This window comes from Hippocampus comes, unplaced genomic scaffold (assembly GCF_001891065.2).
Source record: "Hippocampus comes isolate QL1 unplaced genomic scaffold, H_comes_QL1_v1.1 scaffold86, whole genome shotgun sequence".
NCBI lineage: Eukaryota > Metazoa > Chordata > Actinopteri > Syngnathiformes > Syngnathidae > Hippocampus > Hippocampus comes.
The window spans coordinates 4,345,638-4,360,811 of NW_017805882.1; the positions used below are offsets into that span (position 1 = coordinate 4,345,638).

Below are 15,174 nucleotides of genomic sequence, written 5' to 3' on the forward strand. Positions count from 1 at the left end.
CTAAAAAAGGCAGTTCGAGAGGAAAAGGACTTCAATTGTTTTGGGGTTGCATAGTATTTATTTTATATTTCGAAGGCATAACATAAAAAGTCATTCTCGTATTTTAATATGTTCAAAATAAACAAATAATTTATAAAACGAATACAAATGTTATTAAATAAAATGCATATACTGTAAATCCATTCATTTTGAATTGTTCGATAAAAACATTAAAATACAATGCAACACATCTTTATTTATATTGCGCTTTCACCACAGCTGCAGCTGTAACAGAGCACTTTCCAGAGCTTTGATTTCATGTTTTCAGAGGGGTCTATAATTTGCTAACATGGATGGATAATGGTAATTATTGATTGAGTCATCTGAAATATAGAGCAATTAGTGGAGACTTGATACAATTGACCTGACTTTTTCCAAAATTGATTTGGCTGTGGGTGGCCCGGTGGTCCGGTGGATAGTGTGTCAACCTCACAGTGCAGATGTACCGGGTTCAATTCCAGCTCCGGCCTCCCAGTGTGGAGTTTGCATTTTCTCCCCGGACCTGCGTGGGTTTTCTCTGGGTACTCCGGTTTCCTCCCACATTCCAAAAACATGTACGGCAGGTTAATGGAACACTCTAAATTGTCCCAAGGTGTGAGTGTAAGCGTGGATGGTTGTTCGTCTAAGTGTGACCTGCGATTGGCTGTCAACTGGTTCAACCGAAGACGGGTGGGAGAGGCTCCAGCACTGTGTGATAGATGGATACTCATTACAGTTGTGTTTATAGTCATGTATTAATAATTGATGCTTTTGTTATTAAATATTGCGACTTGGAGATACTCTTAGTAACAATGGTAACTGCTGTCAGTGCTGTGAATAAAGTTTCACAATTTCAGTAAGACTTGTTGCTGTCATCACCCTTCCTCTGCTGGCCACAATCCTCATCCTCCTGGCCATAGATTTTCATCCACATTGCAGCAAACATTTTGCATTGCGATGCAGCAAACAAAGAAACAGCGCCAATGTCTCAACCCATTGCCTACAGCGTAGGCCCTACACGGACGATCTGCAATTTCCTCGCATGCAGCATTCATTGCATGGAGCAGAAACCTCTGGTCCTCAGTCCCATGTTCATCCAATTTCTACGTCCAAGCAGGAAAAAAAAAAAATCCTCAACTCTCCACTTGGTACTACAGTGATAGTAGCTCCATTCTGTGAACGTTTATCAAACGTTCCAAGAATTCATATATAGTCTTCATGATATTATGTTCTTGACTAATTTTGACAATTGAACAGACTATTCTGCACATCATGACTTACACAATGAAATCACGGTCACATGTTTAGGAGAGACAACAACCATTAGACTGATAATCAACACATATGTGTAGATCAGCAGGATCTCTTTATTTGGGAAATGTGCTGAACGTGGGCTCATTGTGCCAATTGTAGGGTACTGTACTTGTAAATAACCATTTGCAAAGATTCACTGTGACACTTGAGACATGTAATGAGAAGTTTGCAATCGGATGAAATCTATTAGAAATGACATTCTTTTGTGAATGATTGCAAGGTAGTTTGGAGTTTTGTTATTGTTGTCATTTTGAGATTGTCATTTCGGTTTCAATAAATGAGCCAACCCAACGGAGAGATCCACTGCACACGCCAATTTCCTGGTTTTAAGCGAGCAAGCATCTGACCGCAGGCCAGTGCCAAGTCCATACATTTTGTAATCCGCTTATCCTCAAAAGGGTGCTGGAGTCTATCTCAGCTGTCTTGGTGCAGTAGGCGGGTTACACCCTGAACTGGTTGCCAGCCAATTGCAGGGCCCCAAGTCTCAAAAAGAATGTTTATACAGTGATCCCTTGCTGCTTCGCGGTTCGTTTATCGCGGGTGGTTTTGGTCCCCGTTAACTGCAATAAACGAGGGATTACTGTACAGCTCACATCTAGTGTTTTACAACAATACATAACCAAATTTACAATTTAATACGAACCTGTAGATAACATGAGGAAAGCTTATGGTAAACATTTTCACCAGCCCTGCGCACATGACCAGATCAGTTCACTTGAATGAAGTGAATGTGATGCCTGTCATTCAATATATCCACTTGCACAGAGTCTGTCAATTAACATACATGTTACTACAGAAAGAGAATTCTACTTACACGTTTTGTATTATTATTATTTATGTTTTGCTACAACTTACTTACGATTACTGTTGATGAAATACAAGATTTTTAAATGTTAGCAATTTTATGTAATCACCCACAGTGGTGCAGTCAATCTATATCCATGAATTCAATGCAAATATTTTGTCTGTGAGGCAGACTTTCAATTGCTGTTCTCTATTTGTCCACAAGATGCCCCCTTTTGTAAAGTACAGTCGTATGGTTGTGAATCCGCTACAATCTACTACATTACAGTACTGTTCTAAAGTAAGGTTCTCGTTGTTGACGTCGTAACAACGGAGTTCCGTTGCAAAGCCGGTGACGTATTCCAAATTTGTACGCGAGTGTGAATGAGCCGCAGTCCATCATGAACGCAGGAACAACTTTTGGAGTATGTGTACTCAATGCAATATGCTCAAAGTAAACTTCTTCCCTTCTGACCAACCTCCGTCCCCCAAAACCAAGATCAGTGCATCTGCTCAAAAAATATTCTGGCTTTGCTGTGTTTTTGTGTTGGTCTTGCTGGTACACCTGCAAGAGAGCAAAAACATTTAGCAAAAAATATATATTTTTAGTAGCTGTTATTAAAAATGATTTCTTTTTATCATAGTAGCTGTAAAGGACTGTGAGATTATTGTTTCAACCAACGCTACAGTAGCTATTTGGAGTTGGTTAGTTGTTGATTTTTATCCTCAATAAGACATTAAAATGCAAAGAAATAATCGTGATTAATATTGTTCGATTGATGGGAAGCCTTATACAGTAATAAGTCAATGCCGTCGTGCAAGAGTCCTGCACATTTTTCAAAGTGAATCTGCAAGGGTTTTTTGTGTGGTATTGTGATTTGAAAATATGTATGCATTTGGAAATAATGAAAGCCAATGACACTGTGGGAGACTGGCACATGGGACAGTCTAGCTCAGGGGTCATCACCATGGTGCCTGCGGGACCAAAGGACCATATGAGTAACCTGTTCTAAAAATAGCTCAACACTGATGGGACCATAAGATATCCTTTCGGCATGTTCTAGAAGTGATCTTTTGAAAATGTAAACATTGGTATTGGAATATTGATATTTATGTTTCTGAATTATTCTGAGGAATGATTAAAATGAGGAGTGTTTTCATATATATAATAATGTAATTAAAGGTAATTTGAGCGAAGCTGATACAGGGTGACCCAAAAAGATGCGTACCCATGAAAATTTCAATTGTGACTTTGATTAAAAAGCTATTTATTTCAAATTACAACCACACATTATTCAGTTTATGGAAGACCATTCACCAGAGTTTCAGCTATTTCTGTCAATTTTTAGTCAATTTATGGCTTTCCCAAGATGTGTTCCAAATGTCCACCATTCCGTTGCAAGCAAACCTGTACTCGTCTGACAAAGTTGTCAATCACTTTTACACACTCCTCTTTCGGGATGGCTCTTATTTTTGCTGTGATGGCAGTTTTCAGTTCCTGCAACAGAAAAGACATTCGTTAAAAAATGGATTTTTTATCTAATAAAATATGGGTACGCATCTTTTTGGGTCACCCTGTACTTCAGAAGTCTCAACATGGTAGCCCTTTGCATTAATCAGTACTCAAGTAGCTCTTAGCTTCAAAAGGGCTGATGACCTCTGGTCTCACTCAACACAAGCATAAAAAAAGCTTACGTCACCTAATATGTCAGCAAATTGCAATCATTCACCACCAAAATGTATGTGGATATCTCGACTAATGCCCACACCAACCACTAAAAATATCACGATAATCGACCCAATATTTAGTTTTTGATGGATGAAGCCTTTTCCTCATGGGTTTATTGTTCTAGTCTGTGCAGAGTCTGATGTGTGGATACATAGTGATGTCAATGTTGCACATTATGTTTCCCTTGTCACAATCAAAGGATGGAAAGTAAGGAGGGAGATGCTATATTAGCGTCGGCAAACAAAGATTCATTTGAATCAGTTTCATAAAAGAAACCACAGGAGTTAAAAACCCTTTGGACATCCAGAATGAAGATTCCTTTTCTTTTTATTTCTGCGGGCGACACCCGTTGAACCGGATGACCCGTTCAACGTGATATATCAATGCATCCACCATATTGGATGTGGCCTTAGTCGTATCCATAAAATCTGAATATAATGTACACAACAAATTGAGTAAGAATGATATGGTACAATAAAATAAAATGTTTCGCCATTAATACAATGTGTTTTGGCTTGATGAGACATCTCCAAGGAGCAAGTGAACGAGGCATCTTCACAAATGGCTTCACTTTGCCATATCTGGCTGCGGCGTCGACTTACTTCAGATCACATCTATGTCATGTAAACTAAGTGTTGTCTGTGGTCATTCTTGACAGCTGTTGTTGCAATGGACGCCGTTCAAGAATAGTGACTAAGAGGGGCAGTGCTGCATGGAGCAAACTAACTACTATCTGTATTGTATTAATAACAGACCCTCCCATGCATTTCACGTACCCTCCTTAAGTCTGTCTGGGGATGGGTCTGTAGGCACCACGCAGTGCAAAAATTACAGGGTGTAAAAGCAACACATGATCAAAAGAGAAAATCATTAGCAGGCCAAAAATGGTTCGACTGCCCCTGGTTACAGTGAATTATTCATGGTATAATTGATGCAGGAACAAACATGTGATGAACACTGGTCTTTTTCTTGCATTTTGCCTGGGGACGTTTGTGGTGAATTGTTGATTTGAGACCAGATAATATTGTGTTAATGAGTGCTGTGACAAATTTAAAACAGAGCAAGAGTCTTTGAAAATACATAAGATTGAAAGCGCCGGGTAAACAAATAAAAGTACATCAGACCAATAGTAAAGGCACAATATGGAGGCTTTATATATAACAGCAGCCTATTTTTCTTGTTTTGAACTATACCGTGGCGAAACTAGTGCTTTAAGTGGAAAAAACAATTGCTGGGACTCCCTTTATTCGAACTGTTGCCAGGTAAATTAGGCGGTGGATAAGAAGCAGACCATTAAGATAATGAAGTACCGGTAATAAGTATATACATATAATAGATGATTGAATATAAATAAATAAATCCATAAATAGTGTTGACATCACTGGCAACAAGCGAATCAGAGGAGTTAAGGTTACTGTGAGCTGGCTGTTCATCACTTGCAAGATTAACGTGGCGTCCCGTGTCATCATCACGTACTATACAATACAGCCATCCTTCCATTATCTGATCTGCTGGAACTTATCCCACCTGTCTTGAGATATCAGGCGGGGTACAACCTGAACTGGTTGCCAGCCATACACAACCAACCATTCAGACTCACAATCACACACAGGGACAACTTGGAGTGTTTCATTAACCCTGCCATGCATGTTTTTGAAATATGGGAGGAAACCGGAGTATCTGGGAAAAAACCCACGCAGGCACGGGAAGCACATGCAAACTCCACACAGAAAGACCTGGGCTGGATTCGAACCCACAACTTCTGCACTGTGAGGTGGATCTACTAACCACGTGCCGCCCCAATACAATACAATCATCATTAAACAAATAGCAAAGTGATTTTACCATCATCATCGTCTTTTTTCCTAGATAGCACTTTTTTTAGGTACTTGCAGTTACACTATTACCGTTTCATGCAGTGATGGAGTTTATTCTGTCTGACTTTGAAATGTCAGACTACATTTGAATGCGACCCAACCTATCTATCAATGAGCTTCTACATAGTGGTGAATTAAGCATTTTGGTGTAATTGTGTTTTTAATGCTAAAATACTGCACAGTATTTTTAACCATGCATTTTCAAAGTAACTGATTTATAAGAAAAAGCAACTCAACATGTATTGATTAATATATCAAATTATATGTATTTACTTGGATCCCTTGGCAGGAAAATAGTTTTAATAGTTGAATGTTATGCCTGATTAACTTCTGATTGGATGTAATATTACATTGTGCAAGGTATACAGAATTTCACGGTGTGGCATTTGCCGTGTGAATACAGTTATTTGTCAGATACTGTTCGTTCACGAACACGTCACTCTCATAAAACTGAAATGAAAGCATGTTTATTCCCGCCCCGCTCCACACGCTCAACCCGACTGTGCAGAGTTGCTGCTCGAAGGCGCCGATCGCGTCACTGAGCTGCGAAGAACGATGTTTGGACGTCGAGGAAACTGCAAGGTAATTATGATTCAATACAATCAAGATTCTCGCAAAATTTATATATATATATATATATATATATATACAGAAAGGTGTATAAATAGATAAGTACAGTACACATAAGTACTTGATGAGATGTAGATCTCTTCCTTTTCTTTTGCATTGAAAAATGATCTATTTATATTATTACACAACCATATATAAATTATGGACTGATTTCTGCAATTTGCCTGCCAGCCCGGTCCACATCCTCAGCGAATAGCCGGGGTTCACTGTATTTTGCACTGTTCTTTGTCTTATGAATATTGCTCTCATGATTTCTTTTTTTTTTTTTCATTCGAACACTGCCAATGTTTTTATGTGCATTTCACTAGTACAGTACATCGTTCATAATTTTAATTTGTTTGAAAAAATAATAATTTGATTTTAAATATAAATTTTCTGTTCTGCACATTTAAAGAGAGGGGAAAAAGACTTGTTTGTGGTGTTTGGGCTGTAATGCATATCTCTTTGTCTTCTGTCTGTGTTGTAGAAATTTGGATTTATGTGAGGATTCCAAATCAAAGGAAGTATACAGTGTTCCGAAGAAAGTGTGGGAAAAAAATTAAAGTTCAGCAAGGCATCTTGAGGGGAAAAACTTGAAGCATGCAGAGTCACAAGACGAGTGTGAGGCTGCTCTACTGGCTGACCTTAGCGTCTGGGATGCTCGAGTGTCTCTTCTTTTCTGGTGTCGTGTTTGGGTATGCCTCCCTGGTGTTTGTGTTGAAGGAGGATGGGTACTTCAGTCACCTGTGTTTCAATGGTCCAGACAACAATGGTACAACTGTTGAAGGTAAGAGACCCATCTATATTGTGAACAAAGACATTTTGCGCAAGTGCCATATATTTGCAGTCCGAACATGAAGGTGAAAACATCTACATCATGAGGGAATTGCAGACTCTCCAGTAGTGTCCAAAAATAGTAATATCTGACAACCACAAAAAGTCACTAGATTTGTTGCTCATCATTTCTATGTACGGTATATAAAAAATAGTCATGAGAGGAGTCATTAAATATTGTGACAAATTTGCTGTGCTCTGGTATCCGCTCTCTTTGGCCTCGTTATGTCCCATCATCATGGTAACACAAAAAACTATTTTGTATTTGCATGAGAAAGAATCCCTCCAAAACCAAGTGATTTGAAGAATGGTGTAATTCTTTATTCATTCGCCCATTTTCCGATCCACCTTTTTTCCTCACAGGGGTTGCGAGGGTGCTGGAGCCTATCCCAGCTGTCTTCGGGCAGTAGGTGGGGTACACCCTGCACCGGTTGCCAGCCAATCGCTGGGCACACATAGATGAACAACCATCCACATTCACAATCATACCTCGGGACAATTTAGAGTGTTCAATCATCCTGTCATGCATGTTTTTGGAATGTGGGAGGACACCGGAGTACCCGGAGAAAACCCACGCAGGCACAGGAAAACTCCACATATATGTACAGTATACTGTATACACTACCTATTTTAAATGTAAACTTCATTTGCATGTTACATAATTACCGTATACGTGTAAATGTGTTGTTTTTGTTTATACCTCAGTTCATAAGTTTTGGTGGGTGACTGACATTCCAAACAAATAACAGTTTGATCATATGTGACTAATGTTGATTATTATTTCAATTCGGAATTCGACAGTGACTTTTTAGCGATGTGTACTGACGTATCGCAGGGAAAAGGGCTGCTCGTGGCGGTGTGTGCAGCAGCAAAAAAAGAAAAGTGGAATCATCTACATTTTAATAATAATACTCCTACTACTAATAATAATAATACTACATTTTGTTTGTAAGTACCTTTGAAGACCCTCAAGGACACTGATCATCAATCAAACAGAAATAAATAGATTATAAATACGGGGGCATTGAAGTGGTGTATGTACTACTGAACAGATGATTTGAGTGTGGATTTAAATATAATGTGAGTCCAAATTGTGGAGGTCAGGAGGCAGAGGGCTCCAGAGCTGCGGAGCGGAACGGCTGAAAGCTTTGCTCCCCGTGCTACTGAAAACCAGCAAAGGGTGCAGTCAGATAAATGGAGGAGGATCGAAGGGCGCGGGCTGAAGTAGTGATATGGAGGAGTTCAGACCAATATGGAGGGGTGATGGCCTTAAAGGTGTAAAACAAGACTCTGAAGTGGATTCTCTGGTGAACCGGAAGCCAGTGAAGCACTTGGAGGATGGGAGTGATTGAGATGGGAAGAGGCGCTTTGGGTAATGAGGCGTGCAGCGGAGTTCTGGATCAGTTGGGGCGCATGTAAAGACTTGTGATGGAGTTACAATAGTCAATTCAGGAGGTAACAACACTGCGGACCAGGTTAGCATTAGAATGGGAGGTGAGGGTGGGTGGAGTCTGTTCATGTTGCGTACTGGTATTTTAGGTGTCAAAAATGTTTTGTGGCTCATGTGTTTTCCTAAGAAACTGTAAGAAATGTTCAAATCACATCATCATCTTTCTTGCTATTCTGTGTGTGTGTCGGTCTCCCCAGTGTACTCGTTCGACTCTTGTTATTTAAAAATATGTACAGACATGTCATGCCACACCTAAAAAAAAAAAAAAAACTCTGGCAGATTCACTTTGAAAAATGCATGTGACTCTTCATCACGTCAGCCTGCGGACCTAACATTATTTTCAGTTAGGCCTCAGCAGGTTAGAGTAGCCAGCCATCAATCAAATCAAATCACACAATTTGGTTTCTGTATACCGTATTTTTAAGATTCATAATAGTCCAGAGCTGTCCCCCCACGGTCGACAAAAAGCTCCAATAAAACAAAGGAACTAATGTTCGGTGAACTTTGGGGTGGGTAATCGGCCAGGGTTGTGCGCCTACGACTTGCTGAGGAGCGGTAGGCATTGACCCCTTTTTTTGTTTTTTTGCATGTGCTTGTGGGGAACAACCTGCGGCCTTTCAACATTAACTCACCCTGAGAATCTGTTCGGATAAAACTAATTAAGGAATAAATAAAAGTGCTTGTGAACGAGTATGTGAAATGAGAAAGGGAAGGACAGCATGAGGTGCCGTAACAGAGCACGCAAATGAGGCAGTTGCAACCCTGAATATAGCCCCCTTCTAATTCACTTCCTGTTCACACACTGTTTTACAGCCATTAAAATAATAAACATCACTTTTGACTTGTGAGCAGTCCATCTCAGATGAGCTTTCGCCCAGAGAAGCTGGCGGCATGTCTGGGTGTTGTTGATCAATGGATTTCACTTGCCATGGTCACGGTCACAGTCAGTCGATGTTGGTTATCATCTTTGCAGCTCAAGTGCAGAGCTTTGTCCAGATTCCCTGAATCTTTTGATATTATGGACCATAAATGATGAAATAGCGGAATTCCTCGCAATTGTATGTTGAGAAATGTTATTCTTAAACTGTCGGGCTATTTGCTCACACAGGATAATCCTTTTCGACCCCATCGTGACACTTACCTGTTTCCAATGAACCTGTTCCCAAGCGGACGCCTCAACCTCTCCTGTCCCAGCTTTTTTTTTTTTTTGGAACATTTGCAGGCATCACCTGAGAAAATGAGGGAATATTTGCCACAAAATATCTTTCATCAATCTGGTGTTTCTGTGTAAAAATAAAAATAATAAATAAATAAATTTAATTTTGAGACAGACATTTTTGTTTTTCGACCCATTTTTGTGGTCAACACAACCGAGTTGGTGGACTTTTTTTTTTCCAGCCCAAGTTCCCATCTTTGGGGTCACTGCTGCTTCCGAGGGAAACCTAATGTCCTTTTGTTCTGCGTCTCTTCTTTGCAGACTGCAGTCGTCAGGATGAGAAGTTTGCACTGGTCTTCACCATTGCATCTTTCCTCAACAACTTCATGATTGTATTTTGCGGCTTCCTCTTTGATCGATTTGGCACAATGGTCACCAGACTGCTGGCAATGTGAGTTTTTCCTCTTTACGTTGGAACGGTTTTTGCAGGGACCGTATTCGATTAAGACCAGGTTGACCTGACAATTTACAGAATTAGCCTCATTGACTTACCTGAAACAAAAATCTACCAACAAATTAATTTCATTTGCACATTTATATCATTTCAAATTGTCAGGATAAACGTGACAACCCTAGATGTGATCCCTTATTCAGAAAAACAAAATCAATGAAGGGTGGAGAAACCCATGCAATTGACACAACAACAATTGCAATGGTTCCACTCTATCCCATTTATTTTCCATATTACTTATCCTCATGAGGATCCCAGCTGAAATTGGGATCCACACAGGAACGGTCGCAAATCAATCGCAAACTGGTATGTATAAAATGTAAAATAAAAAGATAAAATGCATAATAAAAAGAGCAAGAGGTTAATAGAGTGCATTTGACAGAACTTTTGGTCAGTGAATGGTACACTGTAAACAACTGGCTAATTTGGAGCAAATTTGGAATTAAATGTTTCCTCTTCCAGTTTTTTGACAACCGCCCCAAAATCAGGGCTTATGTTGTATTACATCATGTTTTTCATTCATCTTCAGATGTCTCTACACCACTGGAACCCTTCTTGTGACCTTTTCTAATGCAAGTAGGTGCCCCCCCCCCCCCCCCCCCCCACGCGCGCGCGCGCACGCACACACACAAAACTGTAATAGTGCGACATGGTGGTCCCGTGGTCACAATTATTAGAAATATGATGTGAAATGCTGCACGACTGACGTTTCTGTGTTATATCTGAATCAAAATCCAGCTAATCAGGCCATCTAGACCAGGGGTTGGCAACCCAAAATGTTGAAAGAGCCACATTGGACCAAAAAAAAACAAAAACGTCTGGAGCTGCAAAACATTAAAAGCCTTACAATGAAGGCAACACTTGCTGTATGTAGATCTATATTAGCCTGCTATCAAAATGACTAAGTTGGCTACAAATACCCAATGAGCCTTCATGATTCAATGCTTTGTTTTTTTATTTCCCTGCAGTGCATCCTGTAGAGCAGGGGTGCCCAACCTTTTTTGACCGAATATCTACTTTTCGATCAACCAACCTCTCGCGATCGACCCGTTACCGCACACGCGCGCACTTACACACGCATGCCATAATGAGCAACAGCCATAACGGCCCCTTAGATGAATGAGGCATGGGACGCACTTTTGCAGCGTGTTAACTATCATAGCTGACGTGTACAGTTTAAAAATGCATCTCTCGGCCCTCCAGATTCCCATTCTTTGCCAGTGCCTTCGGTGTATTGTACATGAAACACTGTTATTTTTAACAACATCCACCTGCCTGGCATCCTGTCCTGCAAATAGAAACGCGCAGGCTATGACGCATAATCCTCGCTGACAGAAGTGTTGAAATGTAATTATTTATTCTGCACATTTTACAGCATTGGAAAATGTTGTTTGTGTCATGTTTGTCCACCTACAGATACCATATTAAAACACAAAATATATTTCCCTCCCCCATTTTTTCCATTTTGAAACATTTTGGAAAAAGCTCCAGGGAGCTGCTAGGGCGGCGCTAAAGAGAAGCATGCGGCTCCAGAGCCGCAGGTTGTCGACCCCCAATCTAGACATACACCCCCCTCCCAAAATATCAAAACAGTGAGGACAATTCCTTCTGTCATAGACTAGAAACATTTGAGTTTGACATCAAAGGTTGAATATGAGACAAATTCTCAGAGAGAACTAGTTTCTCCTCAAGACCTCACGTGCCAAATTCTGTGACATCTCGTTGAAAGAGGTTCATTGACAAAGATTTGACATTTACTAAAGGCAGATAGTGAACTGACAAAGTCTACAAAAGCATTTTGGCCGACAAACAGAAACACCAAAACAACAAAGTCATTTCTCAAGGGAAAGAAGTAGAATGGCCAAGTCAAACTCGGACTTACCTGAAATCAAGAAGGCATTTCACTTGCCAAAGAGGAGATTGAATGGAGTGACTCCATAAAACAAACAACCATGGAAAGCAGCTGCATTGAAAGCCTGTAAAAGCATTACAAAAGAAGAAAAGTTTGGTCATGTCAACGGGTCACAGGCTTGATGTACTTATATGAAATGATTTGCAATTAAATATTTAAGTCTTTGGCCCTTTACTTTTGGAGCGGAGTGGATATCGTTATGTGACATGAGTACTGGGAATTGACACCGAAATCCAAAACAAAAAGTGAATATGTGATACGTGTAAATCCTTCATTATAATTCAATTGAACCTTTTTTTTCAGCACTTTCAATGCTGCTTTATCCTGCGCTGCCCTGCATTGCTGTGGGGGGGATCCTGCTCCTTATGACCAACGTGCAGGTAGAAATACAGCACTTGACTTACAACTTGTATGACACATCAGCCCTTAACAGTGTGGCCACCTAGGCCTCCTCAGGAGCTGGCCCTTGATGACATCGCATTTTTACGTCATCTGATTGGTTGGTCAAAGCAGCACTTGCGTGCTGTCAGGTTCTGCATCAATCCAAATCATTTTTTGGGATTCCAGAAATGCAGGCTTTGACAATGTGCGATAAAAAAAGTATTTATTAACATAAAAGCGCACCGACAAAGTACAAATAAAAATCGCTGTGCAAAAGGAGCCAGGAGAGGCAATGCATAAACAAGAGCGCTTGCAAAGGCAAGGTACTAGGGAACACCGAGAATAAACAAACAAAATGTCAAGAAGCCAATAACGCAAAGCCAAATATCAAGAGCAATAAGAAAAAAAACAAAAAAAAAACTAACTAACTAGAATCCATGAATAACGAGAGTGACGATGGAGAGTATCGCGAGGTCTGGAAAAAACTTGAAACACTACAGCGAGCAAGGTCACTAATTCGACAAGACACTGGGCAGCTTGGCAGTCCTTAAATACAGTACTTGGCAAGGCTTGATGGGGAAAGGCGGAACAGGTGCCCCTGCTGGAGGGAAACGCCCTTCACTCCAGCAAGGAACTGAAACACAATCAAAACCGACAGAACATGACACTTGCAGCTCGCTTCAACGAGCAAAACATGTCTGTCTTGATACGCACCCATTTATAAGCCCCATCTCTTCTGTGTATAGTGTATTTTATGGACATTTGTCTGTTTTTGTCATATTGTTTGATAAATATTGATTATGAACTGCTCCAGATGATGTGCTTGGCACATTTGCATGCAGTTATATTATGTGGTGTATGGATGATAATTGTGGTGTAACAGGAGAGGTTGTGGGGGGGGGTGGGGGGGGGGGGGGGGGGGTTTGAATTATCAAGCGACTCCAAATCTCCTGAATGAAAATAGAATATGGTAGACGCCGATGTGTTTGTCATGAAACAAATGCTCTTCCACAGTGTTTTTCAAACTTCTTTGGGCTAAGGCACACTTCTTTCATTGTTAAAATCTCGCGGCGCACCACTAGCTAAATGTAAAAAAAAAAACAAAAACAAAAAACGCTTGTTTGAATAATGAACGTGTTATATTGTTACTATAGCCGTTTTTAACATTGAAGAATGACGTTATAACAGCTTGAATTGGAATCAAATGAACACAAAGAAAAAAGTATTTTCTCATCTTTCATATTTATTGTTTCACCGTCGTCCTGCATTCATGCGTCACAAATTCGCTTGTCTCTCGTCGAAACACAAGGCAATTGGCTAGCTGTTGCTGCTCCCTAGCGGTATGGGAGGGTACTACACGATTACTTTCTGGGCGATAGGCACACAGGCATACAAATTGGATATTTTCCCGCGGCACACCTGACAATGTCTTGCGGCACACAGGGGTTGAAAAACACTGCTCTACCGTATGAGCAAATATGCGATGATTTGTGTTTTTGTGCATCGTAAAAGGTGGGCAACCTGTTTGCAGCTCGTCGCTCCACCATCATTACCCTCTACAGTGGTGCCTTTGACTCCTCCTCATCGGTGTTTCTCATCATTAAGGTAAAATGGTCCACCCAGATGAAAACAGCTCATTGGGAATAATTCACTGGCTCTGTGGCAATCAAAAAAGTATGATCAGGAATCTTTCCTTTGTGTGTTGCGCTCTGGTTCCCATATCGACAGGTGCATCTCAATAAATTTGAATATTTAGAAAAAATTGGGTCGTTCAAATTTCTATAGTTCCAATCAAAAGGTGAATTGCATACAGTGTATGATATACTGTAGATGGACTATGCACCGAATACACCATATTAGCTTACAGCTAGCCAACCCGCAAAACTCACCAGCTCAAGGAATTAGTATACAGTACACAAGAAACAATTCCAATGATGTTTTAATATAGAAATACTGTATTCATAACCGATCATTTAAGCACAGTGGTTAAAAGAAATTAAAAGTCGCTGTCCTGTTTTTAACCATAGGTTATCGTTTACTCTTGCAGGTTCTACACGAACAAGGCATCTCATTGCGTTCTTCCTTCCTCGTTCTGTCCTTGTGCTCTATTATGCACGTTGTGCGGACCTTCATTCTGATGCCCAGGACACGCATCCCCTACCCTGTGCCACAGTGTTACACCTATGGGTAAGAACATGAGCTCCGCCTTTCCTGTACACTATACGGTTAAGACGTTACATTTCTGTTTTTGTAGATTGAAATGTGGGAAAAGCAACTCCCACAACATGGAGCAGAGGGCGAGGGATGAAGCGCGACCAGTTTCAACTGAATCAAGTTGCCGGATGAACACATCCAAGGATGAGACAGAACTCAGTAGCCCTGGAAAAGGTAACCGTCGTTCACCGCTGGGAAAACACTGATGAGAATATTTGAGTGAAGAATTTCAGAAGGTCTTAATATATATTGGCAATTAAGTAAATACAACAAAACAGAGACAGCGCAGCATGATGTACAGTGATCCCTCACTTATCATGGTTAATGGGGACCTAGACCCCCCCCCCCCCCAAAAAGGAAAACACACGGACAGGGGGGGGACAAGA

General features: G+C 40.5%; 1 protein-coding gene across 1 annotated transcript in view; it reads left to right on the forward strand.

Annotated features, from left to right (window-relative positions):
- The first annotated feature begins 6,201 nt into the window (after window positions 1–6,201).
- The window catches only part of slc43a3a (solute carrier family 43 member 3a), a 17,716-nt gene continuing 8,743 nt past the window's right edge, over window positions 6,202–15,174 (forward strand). The window contains exons 1-8 of the mRNA XM_019889060.1: window positions 6,202–6,303; window positions 6,818–7,117; window positions 10,092–10,221; window positions 10,811–10,857; window positions 12,497–12,573; window positions 14,087–14,179; window positions 14,622–14,761; window positions 14,829–14,962. Of these exons, the coding sequence (XP_019744619.1) occupies window positions 6,931–7,117; window positions 10,092–10,221; window positions 10,811–10,857; window positions 12,497–12,573; window positions 14,087–14,179; window positions 14,622–14,761; window positions 14,829–14,962 (808 nt within the window). The 5' untranslated portion in view covers window positions 6,202–6,303; window positions 6,818–6,930. The remainder of the gene's footprint in view (window positions 6,304–6,817; window positions 7,118–10,091; window positions 10,222–10,810; window positions 10,858–12,496; window positions 12,574–14,086; window positions 14,180–14,621; window positions 14,762–14,828; window positions 14,963–15,174) is intronic.